We start from the raw sequence: 27,132 nt of genomic DNA, 5'->3' as shown, positions 1-27,132 counted from the left end.
GCACCTGAGTGGCTCGGTTGGTTAAACGTCTCTTGATTTCAGCCTAAGGTCATGAACTCAGGGTCTTGAGATTGAGCCCTATATCTGGCTCTGTGCTGGATGTAGAGCCTGCTTAAGATTCTCTCTTTCCCTCTCTCTTTGCCTCTCCTCCCCATCTCTCTCCCACACTAAAAAAAAAAAAAAAAAAAAAAGAGAGAGAGAGAGAGAAAAAAGGAAGGGAGGGAAAAGAGAGGAAGGGAGGAAAGGAAGGAAGAAAGAAAGACTGAAAAGAGAAGTCCTCCAAAGAACCCAAGCTTTTTTGTGGCTAGTAGAAAAACCCATTCATTCAATATCTGTTGTATACCTGGTACTTTCCAAGCACATATCAGACACGAACACAATGAGTGAATAAGATGGACAGTGTGCCTTGGTAGAGTTTTTGGTCTGGAGGACTAAGAGAAAAAGGAAAACTGGGGAGGCCATGAAGGAAAGGTCTGAGAGGCCTGATCTACCTGGGGCAGGGGTAGAGGGGTTCTGTCCTCCCCACTGGATTGGAGTCTCCTGCGAAGTCAAGGGTTCTCAGGAGTCGTCCATCCCCTGTGAGCGGCTTTTCTTCCACTGCAGCTGCATATCGTCCACTATAACTCAGACCTGTACCCCAACGCCAGCAGCGCCAGTAACAAGTCAGAGGGCCTCGCCGTCCTAGCTGTTCTCATAGAGGTAAGGTGTTTAAAGGGATTTTATGTGAAATTTGAAGCCAGAAGGATATCAGACTCAGCATTTGGTCCATGAATTCCTGTCTGTTGGATGTGTATGGCCCACTCTCGTTGGCCGTGTCTTGCCTCTAGAGATGGAGGTATTCCCCCATGGGGTACATTCTCTTTTGGCCTAGAGGCGGCACTTCCTGTAGCTGGGCAGCAGAAATGGGCATGTCCTTTGCAACACTGGAAAAAATGAGCCCTCGTTCCTAGCCCTGTTGCATAAAGCTCAAAATAGCCCATTGGATAGGACCTGAGTGTAGGGGTTGGGATTGGGGATCATGCAATGCTGCCTCATCAGGTATCTGAATCCCTTACACAACTCCTGATATCCAAGTTCCATTCTTTACATGGACCCTAGAGTGAACTACTTCCTTAGTTCAGAAAATGGGAATGTTTCCTGATTTGCTTGCATGTTTCACCCTAATAAGACAACATGTACCTCATTTCTCAACATGCTTGCTTGCCTGACTTGGCTTGTGTGAACTCAAGCTCCCTTAAGTTCTGGTTAGAGAACATGCTAGTTGTGGCTTTCCGGCTCACAGCCTGATGATCAGGAGCGTGAGCCACATTCCTTGCCTTGGGACACACAAGCCCCAGTGCCTTGAGTGCTCAGCACCTTGGATCCTGAGAAGCAAGAGGGCAGGACCATCACCTCAAATCCCTAACAGCCTAGGGATCCTTCATAATTGTCCTGGTAAAGTGCATCCTCCAGAGAGGATCTTGGCAATGGGAACTATATGCCCCTAGCTAAGCCCTTCCCTGAGCAGCAGTCGAACCAGGCTCAGCCAACAGAATTGTACTAGTTCAGCCTGCCCTATCTCTGTTGCAGATAGGCTCCTTCAATCCGTCTTATGACAAGATCTTCAAGCACCTTCAAGATGTAAGATACAAAGGTAAGGAGTCTTTGGATGCATATTTGCCCTCTGTTGGAGAAGGAGGGAGTCACTCCCATGTGACTTGAAAAAAAATGAATGCAGTGAGCAGGTTCATATTCTAGGTTTGGTCATGGGCGCAGCAGCACCTTGGCCGTGGGGAGAAAGGCTGACACCATTTCTCCACCATGTCTCTCCAGGCCAAGAGGTGCTCATTCCAGGTTTCAGCATTGAAGAGCTGCTCCCCGAGAGGCCCGATGAGTACTACCGCTACAAAGGGTCCCTGACCACACCCCCTTGCCACCCCACAGTGCTCTGGACAGTTTTCCGGAACGCTGTGCAAATTTCCCAGGAGCAGGTAACTGTCATGCCCTTCTGAGTTACAGACCACGTGGTACTTTGGTCCCTGCCGTCACCCAGATCATCATCAATAACTTGGTTTCCTCACTTAGAGCTTCATTGACAGCTATGCCAAACCTCTGCAAATATCACAGGCACCTGGCAGCATAGCAGAAAGGACAGGCTGCGTTGCAGAGTGGAGTTATTGAGTCAAGCTAGGAAAATGAACCTGGGTACACAGTTCCTTACAAAAGAGTTATTAAGCTGCATTTCCTAACATTTCCCTCAGTGGCTGGATGGTGTTTCCTCTGTGGCGGGAGAGAGCACAGTTCCTTTATAGGGTGGAATAAAGACGGAGCCAGTTAGATGGTTTAACAAACCAGAAGGCTGGGGTTGCAGGAGTAAGTAAGCGACAGTCTCTGCCCTCAGGAAGCTCAAAGTCTAGTGCAAAACTGGGGGCACAGAGTCCTCAGCAATCATCTCTGACCCTCTCATTTTACAGGTGATGAAAGTGAGGGGTAAACAGATGAGGGAGCTTGTGGGATCGCCCACTGATTGGCCACAAAGCTAAGCCCCAAAGGCAGACCGGAGTTTCTGGTCACTGTCCATCCCTCTGCTCCCCAGAAATTCATCAAGAAGAAAACTGGCTGTCCCGGAGACACGGCCCAGACAGTGCCACACATGGGCTCCTGGTGCCCCCCGCTCCCCTGGCCCTCTCCCTGAGTCCAGGAAGGCACTCTCTGTTGCTCCTTCTTTTTTACTATGAGCTACTGATCTGAGTAATGTAGATAAATGGCAACAGGTAGGCGGACAGGAATAAAGATGTGATGAATCAAGAGATGAAATGTTCAGGGAAACGGTAATACCCTAACCTAGAAACTGCCTTGGAAACTGATTATATAATCTATGTGGGTGTATGAAAATTCTGTGGAACCAGTCATCAGAGGGCCTGTGAAACTCTTGCCTCCTTCTTTTTGTTCCTTTAGATGAGACCATCAGAATAAGTGTTAGGTCCCTCCAATTTAGAGCTGGGTTCCAAATCGGGCCCATGAGAGGAACACTATTTCTGTGGGAGGTTGAGGAGTCCCTCCGCCACCCAGCAGCTAATAGCGCTAACCTTCCTCCAAGCATTGGGAGGAGAGGAAAGACCAGCTCGCCCAGTGCCCAGTCAACCAGATACCTGCTGGCGAGGGGCACGGTTCTCTGGCTTTCCCATGGCTTTCTAATGTGCCTCCTGCCAAGCCCCAGAGCTCTCTTCACCATTGAGGTCAGGCAAGAGAGCATCACTCTGCCCACGGGGTATGTTTCTGCTGCTCCCCTTGCAGCTGCTGGCTTTGGAGACTGCTCTGTACTACACATATGTGGATGACCCATCCCCCAGAGAAATGGTCAACAACTTCCGGCGGGTCCAGGAGTTTGAGGAGAGGCAGGTGTACATCTCTTTCCGACAAGGTGAGAAGATGCGGTGTGTGTGTGGGGATTGTGGTGCCGAGACACCCATCTTCTATGATGTTGGGTGGCTACCCTCCGACTTTGTCACCGATGCCCTTAGGAATTGGGTTAAGAGCACTCTGGCTACCAATGGAACAAGAGTGTGTAAGAAGCTACTGTGTGTGGGTTTACTGAGGCTGCCCTTCTGCTCTTGACTTCCCTGAGCCTTTGTGGGAAACACTAGCCAGAGATTCTAGGTGTCTGGACCAGAGCCCTCATTAAATCTGGAGTTTCCCACAGATGGGGACAAGAGGATGCTCTGCCTCCAGAGAACTACCCTGGAGAACTACCCTTCTTTTAAGACACATGATAGGACTGTTTTCATGAGACCAAACTCCTGACTTCTTACCCTAGGCTTTCTTGGCATTAAGGCCCATCTCTAGCCTGGCTGGGTGACTCATAGCACCGCCAGCATCACCAATGTCCGGGAAGGTCCTTTGTAAGGATTCACAGAGGGGCATAATCCACGTTTGCAGCTACAGCAGCTCACAGCCTAATATTAGCAGGACCCGTCAGGCAAGAAAGCGTCTGCGTTCACTGCCCTTTGGTCTCATCCCCTTAAGCACACTATACTGAATGAAGCTATACTGAATGAAGCGTGAAGTTTGGTTTAGTCCTAATACTATGAAAGCTCAGTTCTTCTTTTACATCTGTAACCCTAACTCCCCCGAAGGACATTGAACATCTTTATCTGTTCAGTATCTGTGTCGATACTTTTGGAAGCCGGGGGGTCCAGGGAAACAGGTAAGAGAACACTGTTGGGACCCACACTCTTCTTTGAAGCTCTAAGTTCACTTTCTCACTGTAGATTCTTGAGCCACTCTCGAGAAGGGAACCACAAGTGGTCAGAAGCGGGGTAGGTCTGTGGAAGTTCCACTTTATCCTTGTACATCACTTGTCACTGAACTGGGCCAGGTGACCACATCTAAGCATGACCCCATTGACTCACCTGTCAGCTCTCACCAGGTCTCCTCTGGTGTACCTCTTTTGTTGTTGTTCCTTTCTTATTGTGTGAGATTATAATTACCACTGACTAAGCTTAGTTAAACATAGGAAGATTGTATTTCGAAGCCCTTGCCAAAAAGCTTTAGAAACGTGCCCTTCTGAACGGACCCATACCTATGGTCGGAATTAGATTCTTCTGTCAGTTACAGAATCGAGAACTGCCCAAGAATTTATCTTTTGTGCTCTCCTCTCCAGATGCCACTGGTTAAGGTAATTTCTCTCTTTTCCTCAGTTTCCTGGTCTGAAAACTGAATCCGTGAACCATGACCATTCCTAAAAATCAAGAATCTATATGATGATAACTGTCAACTTCTTTTCTAGGAAATGCTTCAAATGTACAGAATTATCCCTTCACGATCTCTTTTAGATATAAATTTCTCTTTTCCCGTTCTTCAAAATGGAATATGTAGTAGTCAAGGGTTAAATGGAAAACACTTCAACTCTTAGATAAAATAAAAACATAAAAACTCTACCTGGAGATAAAGGACTGGCCAACATATATAAGGTAGAATTTTGTTTGTGATTCAAAGATTGTAATCAGATCTCCTCTCTGGCCTGGTCTGTACAAGCCACTGGGGATACGCTGGGTATTCCCCCTCCTATTGTCAAAAGACCTACGTTCAAGGCCTCTGTTTATTTCCTCCTGGCTATATGATATAAGCCAATCGTGTCCCTTCTTGGGGGCTTGGTTTCTTCAGCCATAAAATGATAGGCTGGGCTAGGTGAGTTAACATTCTTTCAGTACTAACATGTTATATGATTCTAAGTGGACACTAACAACTGCTCATCCTCACTTTACATTGCAGGGACAGTGTTTGAGGACAGTTACAGAGGATCAGAAGAAACCATGCAGGAACTTGAGAATGACATCCCAAAGTAACCTCCTCTTATAATAATGGATTGTGGCACTGGGAATAATTAGCCATCTTCTTAGACCGTCTCAGGTCTAAGCTGGCGCTCATGGAGGGGGCAGTGTGGTCAGGCCTGTAGCAGAGCTATTTCAGTAGACTCTCCTAGTCTAGCTGCGGAGCTTGAGGGGCCTCTCAGCAGAAGCGTGGGGACTGACTCCAAGCTAAGGACATCAGGATCAAAGCTCAAATGCAGCTTTGCCACTGCCTTTCCCGAACGGTTCACCCAGAAATGTTGTTTCATGGAGCCCAGGCTGGGCCCAGCTCTCCCCTTGGAGTGAGACACCACGGCAGTCAAAGGCAAACCTGTTCATTTGGAGGCTGATTATAGAAACTTGGCCAGAAATGTCCCCTCCTGCTCACTTCTCAAAGACACAGGCAGCTAACAGGGCTGTTTCCCAAGGAACAATTGCGGGGTGGGCAGCCCCAAAGGAGTGAAGACCCAAATATCACCCCTCAAGGGGCACCTGCATTCATGAGGGGCCTCTCACACCAACTTGGAGGGGCCTCAGACTGTAACATGCCATTTCAGGTTTATGGGATGAGCCCGTTTGTCAGTGTGGACCTTGAGCAATTCAGACTCAAGTATTTATACACTCTTCCACTGAGGCATGCTTGTAATTAGGGTCTGATTTATTCAGGGTTTTCTCTGGAAGTTAGTAGGAACTACAGAGTTGGATTTTTTTTTTAAGATTTTATTTATTTATTTGACAGAGAGAGAGAGAGAGATCACAAGTAGGCAGAGAGGCAGGCAGAGAGAGAGGAGGAAGCAGTCTCCCTGCTGAGCAGAGAGCCCGATGTGGGGCTCAAACCCAGGACCCTGGGATCATGACCTGAGCTGAAGACAGAGGCTTAAACCACTGAGCCACCCAGGCACCCCCAGAGTTGGACTGTTTTGCTAGGAGAAAAGTAATGTCAAGGAAATCCTCTGGGAGAAAAAGTGCAAGGACTTTGAGATTAGGCTCTGAGGGTTAGCCAAATTGTAACAATTAGGAATGAATCATTTAGCTTGACCATGCTTTTTCCTCAACTGTGCTTAGAAAAGGCATAAAGAACTTGCCCTTAATTCTGTCCTTAAGAGGTAGTAGCCTGTCCTTCGGCCATCAAAAGGAATGAAATCTTGCCATTTCATTGCCATTTGCAACAACATGGATGGAACTAAAGAGTATTTTGCTAAGAGAAATAATTCAGAGAAAGACAAACACGATATGATTTCACTCATATGTGGAGTTTAAGAAACAAACTAGTTGAACATAGGGGAAGGGAAGGAAAAATAAAATAAGATAAAAATAGAGAAGGATGCAAACTGTAAGAGACCCTTAACTATAGGAAACAAATGGAGGGTTGATGGAGAGGAGGTGGGTGGGTGACGGGGTAGTTGGAGGATGAGCCCTAAGGAGGGCACATAATGGAATGAGCACTGGGTGTTCTATGCAACTGATGAGTCACTAGATTCTATCCCTGAAAGTAATACTATACTATATGTTAACTAAACTGAATTTAAATAAAACATTTCTAAATATAATAACTAAAATGCTGAAAAAAAGAAAAAGAAAGAAGTAGTCTGTCCTTAAGGACAGACTTTAGTCTGTACTATGATTTGGCCCTAGTGCAGGGATTCTCAACCTTGGGGCTACTGACCTTTTGGACTGGATTATTCTCAGTGGGGGGCTGTACATTGTACGATGTACATTGTGTACATAATATACATTACTGTGGCATCAGCAGAATCCCTAGCCTCTCCCCTCCAGATGCCCATAATATACCCCCAATTCTGACTGCCAAAAATGCCTCCAGACATTGCCAATGTCTCCAGGTCAGGAGAGGCATAATTGAGAACCACTGCTCAGGGATTCCACAGAGCCTTTGCTAGGCTCCGACTGATTCTTTTCCCCCCATTCATATCACAGGATTCTGGAGTTTTCTATCAAATGCCCTGGTCTTTATTACAGCATGACATTTTCTTTTTTTAAATTGCCTTTTAAAAGATTATTTATTTACTTGTTTGAGAGAGAGGAGAGAGCACAAGCCAGGGAGGAGCAAAGGGACAAGGACAAGCAGACTCTGTGCTACGTACGGAGCCCCACACGGGGCTCAGTCCCATGGCCCAGAGATCATGACCAGAGCTAAAATCATATTTGGACACTCAACCAACTGAGCTACCCAGGTACCCCTACAGCATGACCTTTTCAGTCTGGTGATGGTTACCCCTGAAACCAAAAGGTTGTTGGGTTATTAAGGAGAACAACCAAACTCCAGAAAAACCCTGTTCCCCATCTTCCTTTAGAATTTGAATATACCTTCTTTTTATACAATTGGGTACACCCAAGGCTAAGAGAAGTGGATGGCAGAGAACTATCCACCCTAAGGAGAACCATACAAACCACTTTATCAGGGATCCAGAGGCCTCTGAGGAAGCGACTTGCTTTATAATTTCCTTATCATTTTTCTCCTTTGCTTTTTAACCATTTTTCCCCCTCATATGTGTTGTTTCTTGTTTCTTTTGGTTAAAATGCCCACTCTTTGTGGAGAGGTGAAACTCACATGAGGCACTTTTTTTTTTTTTTTTTTTCTTAGCTCTTAGAGAGTGCCTCTTCCAAGGGGCACAAATAGAAGGCTTGAGCTAACGAGAGGACACAAGACTCATTGTCCTCAAGGAGGGATCCCAGAGAGGGGAACACATCTGTGAGTAGACTGGACCTCACAGAAGTCCGATCCCTCTGGGAGATGGCAGAGGAAGATTTACAGACCAGGGGCCCGATTCTTGGTTCCTTAAGTTGACCTCTTCCTAGCTAAACATACCCGTCCTGAGTCCTGATGGTGATGGGGCATAAAGGAAGAGCCTAGCAAACCAAAATGTTCATGTTACCTAGCCCTATTTTTAATATGCCAGGGCAAGGGAAACTTGAGAGACAAGGGGAAGCCAGAGAGTTTCTATAATCATGTCTGTAGTGGGCTTGCTCTGAGCAACAGCATGTCACCGCTGCAGAGCCCAGAGCCAGAAGAGGCACACTTAGGAGCACTGGGCAGCAGACGGCGGGGCGGGGGTTGGCTTTCACCCATGGTACTTATGCGGAGTAACACAATGAGAAGCTGCTTGATGCTGCAGGACCTGGGTAGTTTTATAAAACCTTTACAAAAGAGGAAAGAAATCTTAGAAAGCTAAGATGGCTAATTATTTACATTCTGAGACTAGAATGTATGCTTTGTGGTTACTAACATTATGTTTCTGAAAGTTCCTATTTCTAAATAAAATCTATTAGATGGAAGGTATCGTCAACTCTACCAAGGTATCCAGATGAAAGACCGGAGGAGTTTCTACCTTCAACTTCCCCTGGATATGGGGGGTGAATAGTCGGGAGCAACCATCAAATGTGCCAACAAGTCCCTAGTCCTTTCATCTAGTGCAGTGTAATAGGTCATGTGTTTCCAGAACACGCCCCAAGTCAGGCCCTCTGGGGAACAGAAAACCCCAGCATGGATGTTCTCTGGCGCCTAAGCAAGCCTCTGGCACAGAGCAGACCAGGCAGGAAGTCAGCAAGCCGGACCCTCTTGGCGAGGTGGCCCCGGCTGTCTTCCCAGCACTTCCCGCCCAGCCCCCGTCCATGCCTTGTAGGGCCTCCCTTAGCATAGCACTGCTTTCACCTGTGCACACTTGATTCCCTGTGCCTGGGATGCCCCTCACCTCTTCCACCTGAAAAATCCTTTCAAGACCCAACTCTATTAATAACATTCCAGAAATCTCCCCTGTTTCCCTGAAGGTGCCTTAGAGTTTCCTTCAGTGCAAATGGAATAACTCGTTTATCTCTGTGACTGTTCTCAGCCTATCACAGGGTCATGACTTAGTGCCATGCAGAAAACTAGAATAAGTATGTCTAAATTATCCACACACACTACTAGCCCCCTAAGGACAGGGATGGTTGGCATCTTATTCTTGTGGCAGACATTGTGCCTGGTGCTCATGATGAGTTTGAAAGAATGTAAACCCTACCACTCCCCACCCCGGCTGCCTGCCTCTCTCCTCCCCAGGGTCTTCTCTGGAGAATGATTTGAATGTAAGCCTGGCCAGCTGGCTCATTTTAGTTGTAGGTCTCATTTTGCTTTGTTTTCAGTTTGCCAGCAACATTCAAATCAATCCATTTGCCTAAGAAACATTAAAGATCAGAGCTTAGCTATCAAGTTTTAAAGTCCTGGGAGAGAGTTGCCGAGGGAAGTTGTGAAGCCTTTTTGCTGTTGCTCTGGCCTGAAAGGAATAAAAGGTGCCAGTCCTGGCAACTACCATTCCTTCGGCACAGATAGCCTGAGCCTGGCCACAAAAGGGACCTGAGAGTACTAAGCATTAGTACCTAAGCTCAGTAATCCACGCCTGCTGCTCCAGGATTTAGGCTCCTCAGAGCAATGTGGCTTTCTGTCCTGGGCCTGCAATCCTGCATTCTGGAAGGCAAAGCCCGAACCAGCTCCCTCATGTAATGGGGCGGTATCTCTTTGGCATATTTATTTGTAGAAATTATTTCTTTTTGGGTTCCCTAGTGTCAATAAGAAAAGCTCCCCAGTGAGGTATGTTCTCCAAAGACAGTTCTGTACTGTCTGGTCACGGGGGGCAGCTTCCCTGCTTTTCCTACCAAAGCCTCATCCAAAGATGGGACTAGCATCTCAGTTACTTAAGTCCCCAACTTGTATTAAACAGAATAATGAGAGTTTTTATCATCCAAAAGGGGGTTTTATGTATTTAAATTATCAAATCACTGCTAAACCAAAACTCCACTTTTCTCTTTTATAAGACTGGAGACAGCTAAAGGCATACACATATACATAAGATATAAATATACATATATGTGACTATATAAGACATCACAACAAAACAATCCATACTTGAAAATCATATTTAGAAAGGAAAAGGATTATTTTCTGTTTGAATAAACAGAACTGCAAATAGACCTAAAAAATGCCAGGATTGTTCTAGGAGGGGCAAGCTGTATAAGTGCGGTGCTTGTTCCTTCCGCTCGGCTGTTCTGTGGGTGCACATGAGGCTTCAGAAGACCGCAGAAGCAGCTAACTGGCATCCCTGAGTCCAGCCAGACAGCAGTGGAAGCAGTAGCTTCTGAGCCAGCCAGAACAGGTAGCAAGGCTCCTGTGGCAAGCAGCTTTTCTGTCTTCTCCGGGGGTGTGCCTTCCTGGAAGAGGCCTGTGATAATCAAGGTCTTCTGTATCTGCACAGCTTCCTTCTTTGTCAGACTGCCCTGTCTTTGTTCGCCCTGGCTCGTACTGGAGCGCCTGATGGACTGCAGGGAGCTCTCCCACATCTGTGGGCCACGCAGCCCTTACCACCCAGCTCAGAAGCCCCTTCACTGTGTTCTCATGCAGTAGCTCTTGTGGGCCATTGCAGTCAATCAGCCTGTCTCGGTCTCTCCTGTCTCAGTTTCTTCAGTGGAAACTACTTGTCTTATTTGCTGATTAGAAACAAACCATTGCTTGTTTAATCTGCAGATGAATGTCCCTTGCTGTGTGTCCCTCCCTCCATCCTCCTTGTGGCCTATGTTCTTTCTACAACATCCCCAAGGCTTGGCTGTGATGCAGGCTTAGGCTTCTCTCTCGGGGCCCTACTTCTTCAGTTGCCCCACCATCTATCCCTGTGCTCCCCGAGGTCTCCCTGACTTTCCCTCTCCTGTTAGTTAGTAGAATGGGACCCAAGCCTTGTGCACTGCATCGCTGTCTGCAGGACAGTCCTGCTTCCTTGATGGTTGGTGCTGTCTCAGTTGACACGGGGCAGCATCCCGACATCCTCCTGCCCTGGGCTTCTTTAGGGGGAGAATTCTGATGAGGTGATACCCTCATTGCCACTCCTCTTCCCTGCTCTTCGTTTGCTCAGTCAAGCTGCTTTGTTTTTGCAGCATCAAAGTCTTAGCTGACAAGCATCTGTCCCAAGCTCTGGGGCTTTCCTTGTCTTTGTGGCTGCCTGCTCATTTCATTATTTCCATAGAGAGGCAACTTAGACCCTCACAAGTAGTCATCCATGAGCCAGGAACTCTGTTTAGAGCCCTGGATTAAATTAGGCTGCTGTTTATAGCGCCTAATACAGCCAAGGGCAGCCAGATTTCCCTCCAGATGAGCCACCAACCTGGGCCATGGGCTCTTGGGAAAAGTCCCATTCCTGCGGCCTTGCTTCTGTAGACTTGGCTCTGCCCCCAAGCTCCCTGTGGGTAGCGCCTCCAGCCTGAAGTGCGGCTTCTTAGCTGTATGGGGGGTCTGTGTGGCTCTCTAGATGTTTGAGGTGACTGTGAAACTACAACTTTAGAAACTGTCCAGGTTGAATGGCTTAGCCAAGTGGTTAGGCTTACTAGTGGCCTTATGTGGCGAGAACTAGTTTGGTACCACCAGCATCTGGAGCTTTAGGAACAAAGAACAAAAGAGTATTTCATCAAAAGGCTTGGAAAAGAAACCACAACGAGTTGCGGGGTTTTGGTGGTTGTTTTTAAAATCTTAGAAGCCTTGGTTGTCTCTAGGTACCTTAAAAAAACCCAAAATACCAAATTACAGTGTGCAGAGGCCACAGCATATGCTATGCAAACACCCGACACTCTCCCCAGGGGAGACTCCTATCCTGAGTGTCTCCCTAAGCCACACACTGGTCCTTGTGTTCAGGTTACAAGAAGAGGCCTGGGGCAGGGAATCAGGCCACGGGAGCCACTCTCTCTACCACTTGGGAGGTCATGGGCTGCTGATGGTGGCCAGCAAGAGCCAAGAGAACAGGCCACCCTGTACTCTGTGGATAGCTCCTCTCCACAGCTGCTCCGCTTATCCTTACAATAGCCTGGGGCCCCCTGGGGAAGCCAGACCAGAGACTCCTCATGCCAGCCTTGAGTGAGGGAGTCTGCACACTCCATATGAGATTGTGGAAGTGGACAGTAGGGAAAGGACACAGGACTGATGGCTCCAGAGGACCCAACTAGACTCTGGTCATGCAGCAGGAAAGGAGGGTGAGCATAAATCTCATTCCCAAATCTTGGGTCTGGTTCCCCAAGGGATCAAGTACCCCCAGGTGTGAGTCCCTAGCCCTCTGCTGGTGTCTCACAACTGGTCAGGGCTCTCCCAGGGTCTGAGTCATCACAGTGGGCTCTGTGGGCACAGGCTCACTGGAGGGTCAGGCTGGGTGGCCACTATCTGCACAACCCTGGCTTCCAGCAGAACTGCACCCACACTACACAGGCACATACGTGCTAGAAGTTTCTACTGACGTCAGAAAACCACCAGACAAGAGGGAATGTGTAAGAGAGACTTTCTTTAGTTGGAGGACCTGCCTGGAAGAATAGGGAGTAGTTCTAAGAACCTGGAAGAAGTATGCTGGGGTTACCCAGGGGGAGCCTCATGACTGGGCTCCTCTGTCTTACTCAAGAAGATAGGCTTACCCGTGACCTTCCCCCAATGAGGTCCCTAGGAGGCTGACTATGGGATTTTACCTCAGATATCTGGGCACTAGCTCAGCCCCACTGAGGACTCCTTACTCATCCCAATAATAACTCTCTGAGAAAAACACAATCGTCTGGTTCCACAAAGCAGAGAAGGGAGGCAGATATTGGGGAAGGGTTTCTCCAGCTTTCCCCATGGTTCCAAAGCAAAACCAGAACCAAATATGACCACAAGACTGGATAGGGAGGGGGCAAAAGTCTAGTGACAGGCTCCAACTAAGCCCTGCCAGGCCCAGCCAGCCAGAACCTGGCCAGTTCCTTACCGATGAAGAGGGGTAGGGATCCGAGAGGCACTTAATAGCCTGCCCAAGTGGACTCTGATCCTTACCCTTCCTCAGCTTCTACTTTAGTCATGCTGTACTAAAAACTGAAGTCTTGCCCTAGCAAAGAGACTGCTGTGATAAAGAAGAACTGGAGATGGAGATCACAGTGTGAATTCCAAGGTGTGCAATTCCTTCTGTACCTGAGTTGAGAGTGAAATACTCCTAGAAAGTCTACATAAGCCCTGTACTTCCAACCAAACGAAAGGGGGGGCTTCGCTCAACACACTGGGCAAATTCACCATGGTTTGACTTTGTTAATTTTCACCCTTTTCCTCTCCCTTTGAAGTGCAAGACCTTACGTATGCAGGACTGAGTCTGGGTATGTGGCCTGCCGGCCTTGCATGCTGCGGCTGGGTGATTGCTATGATTCTTGGTGTGATTTGGGCCTGTGATATTTCCAAGCCCATCCTCCCTGCTTCTCTCTGCTCTCACTCTGGCTACTGGCCCTTTTCCTTGCTGTGGGTCCTACCTTCAAATCACTCAATGATTCAAAGATGAAATACCAATCAAATGCTTCCATAATGAAAGACTTAATCACTCTACAGCATGTGTACATTCAATGACCCGAAACAACACCTCTATTGGCCATACTGGGAAGCCATTGCATAAGAACAGGACTACGCCCAGTGTGGAGGTTGGGTGACTACTTAGGCGATCTTGGCAGTGGGCTCCTGGTTGTTTTGGACTACTTAGGACTGTGCAATGGAGCTTGGGAGCAAAGTCAATAGAGACTTCCCAGTGGGCCTTAACTCCAGCAGGCCAAGACAGAGTAAGTTCTCATTCTGTAACCTAGGATTTCTCCAAGTATGGTCCAAGTACGTAGTTTATGAACCATGCATCAGCTACAGCTGTTTCATAAAAATGCAGATTCCTGGGCTCTGTTCTAGACTGTATCAGTCTTTGATGCTCAAGCTCAAAAAATCATCTTCAGATGATCCTGGTGCAAGTTTGCAAACCCTTACTGAGGTATCACTACAGTCTGAAAATGGCCCTAAGTACTTCAGCCAGTTCTACGAAGCCAAAGACCAGAACCTGAGAACAGAGATGGGGAAATTACATCCTTCTGTGGCAGGTTCCACAGCTGTCACTTGACTTCACATCCAAGTGCCATGGGATGAGATGAACACGGCGGGGGGGGGGGGGGGTAATGTAATGCCTGTTCACTGCCTCTTCCCCAGGCATCATCCTTTCAGTGGTCCTGGCTGGCGTTCTGGGCATCTGTGTTGTCCTGGCAGTGTCCATTTGGCTTTTCAGAAGAAAGAAGAGGTGAGCTGGTTTGGGTTCAAAATGGGAGCTGGGTAGCTTATTTGTCCACAAGGACTGATCTGTCTGGGAAGGCAGTCTGCAGAATGAATAGCCCCCATCACCTGTACCAAGGCTGATCCTAGGAGTGCTTTCTCCCAAACACCATCGCCTCCAGCCTCCTTTGCATGAGATTCTGGGCCATTAGGCTTAGAGGTAGAGATGTGCCTGTGGCCGTGGCTAACACCTGAAGACAAGTCTCTTGATTTGGGGGTGGGGAGGTCCCATTTGACTGAACACAAGCAGCAAGGCTGTCCTCTTTCTAACATCTTTATATCTGTTTTTTGTTTTTGTTTTTTCGCCTCTGAATCCAAAAAGGAAAATGAAGGGAAACTTGATGTATAACTCCCATTAGCTATTAATGCCCATTGCTCATGTTTTTATTGATGTTTTGTTTTTCTAAAACCATTTTATTTTTCTGGAGTGTATAAAAAATAGTTTCCAGGAATCCTGTTATAGAATCAAAGGTTTAAAGTTGGGGTGGTAATGAGACCTTCTTCAAAATGCAGGTCTATTATCATCAGGTGTTATAAGAGAACAGTTGGAAAATGACCAGATTCCTTTTCGGTTAATGCTTTATTTTGGGGTCATTCCTCCCAAGACTGACAGAACAGGGGAAGGGTCCTCATGAGAGGAATCTGACCCCATACCTAAGTCAGGCTGCTCTCTGCTTATCTCTTCTCTTTAACTGAGACTCGTGTGTTCTTCTTGTTCCAGTAGCAAAAAAAGTGACAACAAAGGAGTCATTTACAAACCAGCCATCAAGAAGGAGACTGAAGCCCATGCCTGAGGCCCCAGAACTTTCAGGCACATCCAAGGAAGGACTTTGCTTTGGACACTACATACTGTGGCTCCCTAAACATTTGAAATACCTAAGGGTTCTCTGAAGCCCAACCCACAAATGCCCCAGACCCATGGGGGGCCTGTAGGTGGGTGCCCTGCCATCCTGATGCCACAGCCACTGCCAGGACGATCTGTGGATGGGAAAAACTCGCTAAAGAGGCAGGAGCTCTGAGCTGTCTGCTTCATCTGTGTGAGACCATTAAGTTGTTTAGATTCTGGGGGGTATAAACCAAGTCACCCACTGGGCCTGTGATTGGTCAGAAAACATTTTCATCCAGGGATTCCCTTTAGTGTGGTTTCCTTTTAATGTGAAGATTCTGCTTCTTGTCCAAGTTTTCAGACCAGAAGTATACTCTTTGCTTAGATTTTGCTTCTGAGACTCAGTTTCTTTCCTCAGGGAAGGGGGGGGGTTGTTGTCTTCCTCTGATTCCTTCTGCTGTGACAAAACTTATGGTCTGACCTTACAACTGGGAGGAAGAATGATACAGGAAGGTTCAAGGTATCAGAGACAAAAAGAAAACAAAAGATATTCTTTGAAACACAGTAGAGGCATATCCAAAGTCCTGTCCTTTGGATCAAAAGCACTGAATGGACTCGAGATAGAGAGACTGAGAAGACACATAAGGTCTGGAGGAACTCACTTTGGAGTCAAAACTGGAGTCAGAAGTTGTCTGTCAAGTCACAAGCATGAGGACAACAGAATATTAAGCCCAAGCCCAACCTCCTGTTAGCAGTGCAATTATGCTTTGTACTTTACAGACTTGATAAATGATCAGGCTATTCCTTGAAAAGCATTGTTGCTTTCTCTATCCTAGAGTAGACATGAGTTCTGAGATGACCCAAACCACTTTTGAATCTAGAGGAAATAGGCAGAAGCATAATGGCTGAAGAGCTTTGTCTGTGGCACAGATTTCATTTCGGCCACTTCTGTGGTGTCCCTACTGCCAATGTGGAATCGAGACATCCCTACTTCCCTGACTTGGAGGATGTTGAGTCACAGCTTGCTTGAAATCTGTTTCAAGATATGAAAGCAGGAATTTATCTGTGCATGGTGGGGACATCATGGTATTTAGGGACCAATAATAACGGAATGTTACAAAGATACTTCATGGTCTTCTACCTGAGTCACAGTTTCTGTGAAGGCTTAACTCTTTCATCGATGCAAGGGCCCCATGAAGACCAGTTAGTTCCATGACTGAGGAGGAGCCTCCACTACCAACTTCCAACCTCTCTCATGGCCAGCACTTTGCAGTTCGTGGAGAACTTTCTGATTCCTGGTCTCATTTTGACAGCACGGAATGTCCTATCAAAGCACAAGTTTCTTTATAACATCTTTTTCCTTCTACTCATCCCTCTCACTCTGAGAACAGTCTTCTCCCTTCTCTACCATCATGACTTTTTATAGCGGTGGCAAGCCCCCCAAGGCTTTGCAGTGAGTTTGCTAAACCGAGTTACAGAAGGCCTAATGAACACTCAGACGTGTGTGTGCACGAGGTCTTTGACAGCCTGGGAGTCTGGGTGGCATCCTCACCTTGCCTTTAGCATGCCTGATGCTGACCAAATGACAGCAGGGAGAAGCCTCATGACAGAGTGACGTGAATTAGATGATGCTTCCCTGGACTTGGCCCAAAGTTGCCCATCAGAAACCAACATAAATTACTCCAGAGCCCTGGGACTATCTACCTTTTATGGGCAATTCTTGCAAGAGAACAAAGAGATCATTGTACCTGACGGACGGCTATTCATAAGAAGGGAGACTAACTAGGCCATGAAAGCAGTGGCATTTTCTCCTGCCCTGTGGCCAAGATAAAGCAAAGCCAGGGAGGCAGACAGAAGGCTCCAAGAATCAACACTGTCAGCTTCCTTGCTAATCATTATGGTGTTCCTAGGGACCAAGCTTAGGACGTGGGAAGCCTTTGCTCAGCTTCTCACTCATTCCACTGACATCAGTCGCCACTGAAGGAAACCAGCACTGTGGTGTGTGAATTTCCTGTCTCACTCAAATCCCCTGGAGGGCCCAGGTGCTGTGCTGGGTGCACTACAGGTAGAGATCACAAAGACAAGGACCGTGTGGGAAAAGGACAGGGAAGGCCCTGGTTTCTTTGTTTCTTACTAATGGGACAGCTTGAGTCTTTTTGTTCTGTTTCTTTAGGATCATTTGATAAAAATAGTAAAAACTTACACCTATTTCCTTAATAGATATCCTAGGATTTTGCTGCATTGACTATTCATCCCATTTCAAGTTCAGACCTTAAGTTCTTCTCCCCTTCACTAAACTCTCTGAAGGCCTCCTGAGCACCACTGGGAAGCACTGGGGTCTGCAGCATTCCTCTGTCCCTGTGCCTTGGATGGACCATAGGCCACTGTGATGATGGTCTCTTTAGCACTTCTATATTTATTGTAAGAATGATTGTAATGAAGACATAAACTGTAAATATGAGAAATTATAAATAAAATGTTTTTCACAACAGACTGTTTTTTTGGGAGGTGAGGTTAAAGCATTGTTGTTGGCAAAGCACTTTGTAGTTCCTGGTCTATGGTGACAGGTAACTGATTAGAGCAAGTAATGTCATTTGTCTATAATGTCTTAGAACCTGGCTCCAAAGGAAAACACACTGATGGACTTAATCATTTTATTGAGGATGGAGGCCTATGGGGTATTCAGCTCTGGGGTCACATAATTGCTTAGTAAGCAGAGCTGGGAAGTCTAGAATAATCAGGGAAAGGCTCAGAGAGAAGGGGGTTTCTAAGCTGGGCCTCAAAGAAGAAGTCAGATTTGAACAGGATAGAAAGAGGGGGGCATTCCTAACAAGGGGGCATGAATATAAAGAATGGTCTCTCTACTTCACTAGGTATTGCATTTAGTAGGTTGAAGCCTCTCCTGGTTGCCTGTAACCTATTTTGGATTTTTTTTTTTTCTCCAAAACATGCTACCATCTTCCGTAGAATTTTGTAAATCCAAATCCAGATTTCACCTTCTGGTTTGGTAAAAAGGCAATCCTGTGGTGGTTACAAATAGGTACCATCATTGTTTGTTTACTTAGGAAAGCTTCCTAAGTAAACTTCAGTTTAGTTGCCCAAGGATGGAAACAGATGCACTGTCCAAAGGTAATTTTGCTCCAGCACATGATAAAGCAGTGGGCCCAGCTTCAGAACAGAAACATTATGAACCCTCCAGGTTCTGACAGTCTCTTCAGTGAGGACGCAGGTATTTTTCAGCTCACCCTCTTTAGCATCCTTCAGAGGTGAAGACAGGTGGAGTGAGGCACCCCCAGAGTGCCTCTGTGACTCTCATTCCTTTACACCTGCTCCCATACCCCTGGGGCTGGGGCGGCGGTGGGTGAGTCTGGACTGAGCAACAGAAGTCTTCTCCCTCTCCTCTCTCCATAGCCTTGCTCCCCATTCCTTGAACTCAAGATTCTTTGGGGTTGATGACCAGGGACATGTGGTGGCAAGAGCCATGAACTGGCGCGGGGAGAGTCAAGTCTTTCTTCAGGTTGGCCATTACCCTCCTCATGTGAATCAAGCTATATGGACAATCTAGAGCATACAGTTCAATAGGATATATAATGATACAACGCGAGACACGTGAAAATTTAAAGGTATGGTAGCCACACACCCCAAAAAGGAAAGAATAATAGTGACATCAATTTTAGTAATATTTTATAAAGCCCAGTAGATCCAAAATTCTATCATTTCAACATGTAATCAATATTTTGAGATGAGATCATTTCATTCCTTTTTCTGTAGTAAGTCTCTGAAACCTAGTGTTTATTTTACATTAATAGCACTGCATGATTCAGATGCTAAATTTTCTTTAAAAATATTTGATCTGTATTTAGATTTCACAAAATTACAGTGGAAAACGCAGATTCACATGCCCGAGTGGCTCCAAACACACTTAAAAGTTTTCCAAAGCCTGAAGCAATTATCAGTTTTTTTTTTTTTTTTTTTAAGATTTTATTTATTCACTTGTCAGAGAGAGTGACCACAGGCAGACAGAAGGCAGGCAGAAGGCAGGCAGAAGGCAGGCAGAGGCAGAGGGAGAAGCAGGCTCCCTGCTGAGCAAGGAGCCCAACGTGGGACTCGATCACTGGGATCATGACCCGAGCCAAAGGCAAGGCAGCCGCTTAACCAACTGAGCCACCCAGGCATCCCAACAATTATCAGCTTTTAAATTTAAATTGATTAAAGTAAAATAAATCAAATTTTTTCTCACTTTCATTAGACACAAGTGCTCTGTAGCCACATGTAGCCAGAGGCCAACACAGCCACTGTGCAGATATGGACTGCTGACCTTCTCCTTCGACATACCCTTCAGTAGGGTTAAACCTAGAGAACCTTCATGCAAAATCCACCTGAGAAGAAATCTTTGGGGACTGAGAGATGGGGGTGAGAGAGAGAGGATGGGGGAATCCAGGTAGGTGGATATGGAGGCTGGAAGAAAAGAACGCAGACAGAAAATCAGGCCAAGGTGAACAGACCAGAAGACCTTAGGCAGAGCTCCCCTTCTCTTTATGCCTTTTCTTGTAGCTCTATGGGGGTTTCCCAGCCCTCCGTGCCCTGGCTATGTCTCTTGGCCATGTCCTGGGGTCCCGGTGCTCAGTAGTGACTCGATCGAGAGCATTCTGGTGCCTTTGCAGGAGCATGAGCTAAAGGCATGAGGGTGCCTGGTTAACTTATTGGGGGACCTTGCTGCAGGACCCTGGCCCAGTGGCCAGGTTCTGACTGTCTCCCTAACACCTCTTCCCTGATATCCTCAGAGTCCAAACATTCCTGCTTTGTCTCCACTCTTCTGGAGCTAGGTGGCTGGAAGGGAGCAAATGCCTGAAACCTGAGTGTCTCTTGAACTGTCAACTGGGCTTAGTCCCTCGGTTTGGAAGGAGTTGCAAGTTGCCTCCCATCAGGGTGAGGGGAAAAGTTTTGAGACAAGAGGAAAGGAGATCTCTGTGGCTGCCAGCTGAGCTGCAGCGGGCACCTGGCGTCCATTCCACACCACATACAGCCTGGCAGATGTGCATGAACTACTCTGGTCCTCTGGCTCAGACTCAACTATCACAGGGTAGGGGAGAAGGTGTGAAGCCCAGACAGTGCTGGAAAGGAGGGGCCCTATGCTCTACCTGTGCCCTGTCATTTCAGAATGACTGGGCAGGGATAAGGACCTAAGTGCTTTGTGATACAGATTTATTCATCATAAAAACAAATTATTATGACCAGGTCAGCATAATGTTATGACTGCAGGTCAATCAGAGATTCAGTAAGCCTCCCACTTGTATGTTCTAGACTGCACCTTCACTCCATTATCCCACAACCCAGGGAAAGAGGAAACATTGCCTTTTTAAGTGGGAAACCAAACAAGGGCTCTTGCCCAGGGCTAAGTGAAGGTCACACGGCTCCTGTAGCTCACTGATCCTCAGTGACAGGATGGGGTCTGCCCTTTGCAGCTCCAGTGACATGGAAACATCGTAATAGAATTTACCGTGCTTATCTCAATCATGCCACCACCTCATGAAGCCCCAAAGGCTAAAGAGACACTCAAGGCATTGTGCCACTGATTTCTAGAAAGTCAACAACAACCTCCTGTCTCCAATCTGCCTGGTAATGTTAAACCCTGGCCTCTGTTCAGGAGAAGTCTGACTGAAGATTGTCAACTGCAAGTAGACAAAGGAGTCAGCTCTGCTCCTGGGATGTTATCCTCACCTCTTACTTCAGCAAACCAAATATGTCCCAAGGATACATTCATTGAACTTCTCTGTATTCCTAAGGCTGAACTGGAGAGAAGGAATAAATATATACATGCACATACTCTATAAATCCATTTATATAAAATTTTAAAAAGTGCAAAATAAGCTGCAGTGATAGAAAGCATACTGGTGGTTGCCTAGGGATGAGGAGGTGATAGAAGGTGAGGGTACCACAAATTCGCAGGTCAGGTATATGTTCATTAACCTGTTTGTGGTGATGGTTTCCCCACATAGGTCAACGCAGTTCAAATTTTACACCTTAAATACATGTCATTTATCTTATAACAATTATCCCTCAATAAAACTGTAAAAAAAAAAAAAAAGAAGAAGAAGAAGAAGAAAAAGAAAACCTCCTATACACAACCAAATGACACCTTGCCCTGTCCTGGCATTTCCTTTGAGAGCTTATCCTCCTGGTCCATCTAGAAGAAGTCTGCCAGAACTGGCACCTTCCCTGGGACCCACTGGAAGCCCAGGAAGGAGTGTGATGTCTATTCACATGGCCAGCTATGACCTCTTGATACTCTAAGTCAAAGTCATTATTTCTGCTTGAGTTCACTAGTTTCAAATATTAACTTTTAATTACCTGCAATGAAGACAACAAACACAGGGCTATGGGTTCAAGGACAGACTTAGACCTCTATAGGAGCTCTGTGTCAGTAATGAGAGTCTACTGGCTTCTCTTCAAGAGGCAAAGACTCTTCTGGTGAGGCAGGTAACATGACCAGTTAGTTCATCTGCTGAAACTAGTTTCCCAAGCTACCTAGACATCCAACAACAGACCTCGTGCATCTTAGTTTCTTTCCCTCCCAAACACCCAACAAATAACCACTTGAAAAGTTTTCCTTAATAAAGTACAATCTTCCTATGGAGAATAAGCATGGTCAGGAGCTTATCACTTCCTCTAGTCACTGGGTGAAATCAGAATTAATCTACTGTGATACTCTGACGTAGTAAGAAATATGTGTTTGGTATTTGCATCCAGTTCCTGGCACAGAGCTCCCAAATGTTGTTTATAATAAGCTCCTTTAAGCCATACCTAAGTTTATGCTAAATGTGATACTTGGAGGATAGGGGGCTGGATGCCACAGGGAACAGCCATGTGATTAGAGGGCTGGAACTTTCAGCCCTACCTCCTGACCTCCAGGAGAAGACTGGGAACTGAGTTCAATAGCCAATAACTTAATCAATCATGCCTATATAACAGGGCCCCCACGGAAACCCTAAACAATGGGGTTTGGAGAGCTTCCAATAAATGGAGGGACTGAGAGGTTGATGCACCCAGAGAGGGCATGGAATCTCTGTGCCCCTTTCTCATACCTTGAACTATGTACCTCTTTACCTGGCTGTTCATCTGTATTCTTTACAATATCCTGTATAATAAACCAGTAAATATAAGTAAATGTTTCCCTGGGTTTTGTGAGCTGTTCTAGCATATCATCAGTCATGGGAACCCACAATTTATAGCTGGTTGGTCAGAAGTAGAGGTGACGACCTGGAACTTGCAATTGGTATCTGAAGTGGGGGCAGTCTTGTGGGATTGAGCTCTTAACTTGCGGAGTCTGTACTAACTTGGGGCAGTGAATGCCAGAAATGAGTTAAATCTACTATATGTAGAACATATAGTCAGTATCCACAGAGAACTGAATTGTGTGGTGTGGAAAAGCTCACACAACTGGTGTCAGAACAACATTTTCCTTTATCTCTCTTCTCTCATTCAAGGTAACTTCCAGTTGACCTCCTTTCTCATAACTCCTTAGTCAAAGGCAAAAATTTAATGAATAACTACTGTCTGCTGAGCACAGATTAAGTGATGGGGAGTCAAGCCTGATGCAGAGAGTTCCTATATTCAATGATAATTGGTATCACAATCTCACTTGGGGAAGGAAGCAGAAACCACTAACCACAGTATACAGAAGAGCAGCCGGCAAAGAATACTACATGTCTATCAACAGAAGAACGGCTAAACAAACTGTACATCCAAAAGATGGAATGCTTTTCATCAAGAAGTAGCAAATTACTGATATACAAAAATATGGATGAATCTCAGAAAAGTATGTTGGATGAAAGAAGTCAGACACAAAAGAGTACATTTAGTGTTATTCCATTTATATAAAGTTCAAAACAAGGAAATTAATCTACGGTGACAGAAGCAGTTGTCTCTGCGGAAGGTGGGGTCGATTGACTAGAACGGAGCACAAGGGACCCAGCTGGAGAAAGGTGGTGTTCTGTTTCTTGATAGGGTTGGTGGTTACATATGTGTATCCATTTGTCAAAACTCATCCCATGGGGGCTTAAGTGGGTAGTAGAAGAATCAATGAAACAAGATGGGATTGGGAGGGAGACAAACCATAAGTGACTCTTCATCTCACAAAACAAACTGAAGGTTGCGGGGGGGGGGTGGTTGGGAGAAGGGGGGTGGGGTTATGGACATTGGGGAGGGTATGTGCTTTGGTGAGTGCTGTGAAGTGTGTAAACCTCGTGATTCACAGACCTGTACCCCTGGGGATAAAAATATATGTTTATAAAAAATAAAAAATATTAAAAAAAACCTCATCCCATGGTATACTTTAAATCTGTCCATTTTATTGTATGCAAATTATTCCTTGATTTATAAAAAAATATGCTGAAGGGTAATAGTGGACAAAGTGACTTGCTTTGAGTCTGATCAGGAACGATTTCACAAAGGGTAACATTTGAGCAGGACCTTGGAGGAGGAATAGGATGCTTTCTTTATGGTTGGAACTAACCAAAGCAAGTATGTGGAAGTATGAAAGTCCACCGTGTGTCATAATAGAGATCTTAGGGATGTGCTTGAGAATGTCTGGAGAGGGAAGACAGGGAATTGTAGGAGGCAGGAAAAAGTGGCTGCGATCAGATTGTGAAAGGCCTTGAACGATGTGCACTTTCTAATAAGGACAACAGAAATCATGGTGCCTAGGGTATAGTTTTATCTGATTATATAAACAACGTATGCTCATTTAAAAAAAATTAATATATAGAGAGAGCCAAAAGTCCCCCATAATCCCGACTCCCAAAATAAGCATTGTTAACAATTCAGTTTCATCTTTCCAGCCTTTATGTACCTGCGTGTATATTTTAATACTCATTTTTCATCAAATGGGCCAATAGGATACATATTCTAAGCTCTACAAGGGCTAGGAACATGCCTACCTACTTTCACTCTCACATTCTCAATATCTAGCATGGTGTCTGGCCTAAGAAATATTTGGTGAATGAAAGAATGATCTTGCTTTTGTTTTCTAACATGTTCCAAATATCCTAATTCTTTTTTTTTTTTAAGATTTTATTTATTTGTCAGAAAAAGAAAGAGTACACACAAGCAGGGGGAGGGGCAGGCAGAGGGAAAAGCAAGCTCTCTGCTAAGCAAGGAACCCGGTGTGGGACTCAATTCCAGGACCCAGGATCATGACGTGAGCTGAAGGCAGACGCTTAACCAACTGAGCCACCCAGGCATCCCCATCCTCATTCTTTTTAATGGCTGTAAAGTATTCTGCTCCTCAAGGTCTATTATGTCCTGACAGACATTGTTGAAAATTTCTTACCCTTACAATACTACTGCAAGATGCTTTTGCACTTGAATATATTTCAATAGGATAAATTCCTGGAAAAAAAATTCCTGGTTCAAAATATGCATATCTCAAAATTTTGTAGATATGATGAATTATGCTAAATCTCTACCCAAAGGGCTATACTAATTTGCTTTCTCACAACATGTTGCTTCTACCATATGTTCAACAATTCTTGATAATATCAATCTTTTTCATATTTGACAATCTGATAATTTAAAAATTATTTGCTTATTTTGTATTTCTTTTATTAATAATTTAGCATTTTATCTCATATTTATTGGCTATTACATTTTATCTGTGAATTATCTGTTTATCTCCATGTACCACTTCACTAATCATCTTTTTTTATTTATAGAAGTTTCTTATATATTATAGGTGGCAACTCTTTGTAATATAAGCCAAAGATATTTCTCCCGGTCCTCTTTGTTTAGGATATCTTTTGAATTTTATGAAGTCAAATCTGTCTATTTTTTTCCCTTTGTGATTTATAATGAAGTGCTCAGAATACTCTATCCACCTTAAGATTATGAAACTACAGTTGACCCCTGACCAACACAAGTTTGAACTGGGCTGGTCCACTGATAGGCAGACTTTTTTCAATAAGCATATTGAAAAATTTTTGAGGACTTGCAACAATTTGAAAACACTTGTAGACAAACTGCATAGATGGGAATTATCAAAAAAATTAAAATGCTGGGTGAGTCATGTATAAAATAGATATAAATACTAGTCTACTTTATCATTTACTTCCATAAAATATATACACATCTATTGTAAAAAGTTAAAATTTATCACAATTTATGCAGAGACTGTACTTGGCACCATTCAGTCAAGAGAAAGGTAAACAAATAAAGAGGCAGTATTAAACCTTCACTGCATGAAATTTACTGCAGTACATATTGTACTACCATAGTAATTTCACAGCCACCTCCTGCTGCTATTTAGATGAACTGAAGTGTGGCAAGTTTATCAGCTTAAAATGCTGTGTGATGTTAATCATCACCGCATGACCAATTCACTTCTCCAGTAAAATTGCATCTCACAGTAAAAGGTGGGCTCTCCTGTTCTCACATATTTTCCATTATGCTCAGTGCAATACTATAAACTTTGAATAACACTAGGGGACCCTTATGGAGTGCCATTAGTGATGCTGGAAGTGCTCCCGAAACACAGGAAAAACTGCATTGCTTGATATGTACCATAGTTTGAGATTGCGGCTATGGTTGCCTGCCATTTCAAGGTAAATTAATCCAGTGTAAGGACAATGGTGGTGGTGGTGGGGAATTCATAAAGCTGTCACTGTGGCTATGCTAGCAGGTGCAAAATCCTTGCACTTTTTTGCAAAATACCTTTATTTTGTATTGAAAATGCGGCTTTTATGTGAGCGCAGCATTGCTATAAAAAAGACATTCCTACAGATTCTAAAATGATTTGAGAAAAAGCAGGCATTATATGATAACTTAGAGCAAAAGGAAGGTGAAGGATCTACAGCTGGAGAACTTAATGCCAGCAAAGAGGGGCTTGATAATTTTAGAAAGAGATTTGGCTGAAAAAGTGCCATGATAACAAGGGAAGCAACAGATGAGCTCCCACTCACCATTAAGAAAATCACTATTGAGAAAGAATACTTGCCTGAATGGGTTTGTAATGCAGACAAAAGTGCCCAATCCTAGAAGAAAAAGTCCCAAAGGACATTTCTTTCTTTCTTTTTTTAAGATTTTATTTATTTATTTGAGAGAGAGAGAGAGAGAGCAAGCACAAGAGGGGCTGGGCAGAGGGAAAGGGGGAAGCAGACTCCCCATGGGCAGGGAGCCCAACATGGGACTGGATTGCAGGACCCAGAGATCATGACCTGAGCCAAAGGGAGCTGCTTGACTGACTGAGCCACTCAGGTATGCCCCAAAAGACATTCCTTAATAAAGAACTGAGCACCAGGATTTAAGGCAAAAAGTAATAGGTTAACTACTGTTTTGTCCAAATGCAATCAGGTTTATGGATCAGGACAGTCCTTATCTATAACGCTACTAAGCCCCAAGCTTTGAAAGGAAAAGATAAATACCAGCTGCCAGTCTCTTGGTTGTATAAGAAGGCTTGGACAATGAGAAATCTTTTTCTGGATTGGTTCCATCAACGCCCCTGAAGTCAGAAAGTATCTTGCCAGTAAGTGATTACCTTTTTTCTTTTTTTTTTAAAGCTTGTTTGTTTACTTACTTATTTTTGGTAATCTCTAGACCCAACATGGAGCTTGAATTTATGACCCCAAGATAGTGATTTGCATGTTCTTCTGACTGAGCCAGTCAGGTGTCGCAGTAAATGACTGCCTTTTAAAGTACTTTTTTTGGGGTGGGGGGGAAGGGAGGGGGAGAGGGAGAGAGAGAATTTTAAGCAGGCTCCATGCCCAGCACAGAGCCAGATAAGGGGCTCAATCTCAAGACCCTGAGATCATGACCTGAGCCAAAATCAAGAGTAAGACACTTAACTGACCAAGCCATCCAGGAGCCCCTAA

At 45.2% G+C, this 27,132-nt stretch overlaps 1 protein-coding gene across 4 annotated transcripts in view; it reads left to right on the top strand.

Annotated features, from left to right (window-relative positions):
• Window positions 1-17,759, top strand: part of CA12 (carbonic anhydrase 12) — a 56,055-nt gene extending 38,296 nt beyond the window's left edge. Inside the window, exons 5-11 of one of the 4 annotated variants that reach the window (XM_059372216.1) lie at window positions 604-699; window positions 1,570-1,633; window positions 1,813-1,970; window positions 3,277-3,403; window positions 13,431-13,463; window positions 14,323-14,410; window positions 15,167-17,759. In XM_059372216.1, coding sequence (XP_059228199.1) covers window positions 604-699; window positions 1,570-1,633; window positions 1,813-1,970; window positions 3,277-3,403; window positions 13,431-13,463; window positions 14,323-14,410; window positions 15,167-15,236 — 636 coding nt within the window. In that variant the 3' untranslated portion in view covers window positions 15,237-17,759. Of the gene's footprint in view, window positions 1-603; window positions 700-1,569; window positions 1,634-1,812; window positions 1,971-3,276; window positions 3,404-13,430; window positions 13,464-14,322; window positions 14,411-15,163 lie in introns of all 4 variants that reach the window. The other 3 variants (XM_059372215.1, XM_059372218.1, XM_059372217.1) reach the window with 3 other exon arrangements.
• Window positions 17,760-27,132: the final 9,373 nt, after the last annotated feature.

The sequence above is a fragment of the Mustela nigripes genome, chromosome 13 (genome assembly GCF_022355385.1).
Source record: "Mustela nigripes isolate SB6536 chromosome 13, MUSNIG.SB6536, whole genome shotgun sequence".
NCBI lineage: Eukaryota > Metazoa > Chordata > Mammalia > Carnivora > Mustelidae > Mustela > Mustela nigripes.
The sequence above is the reverse complement of the archived record's forward strand: the minus strand, read 5'-3'. Positions and strand labels throughout refer to the sequence as shown.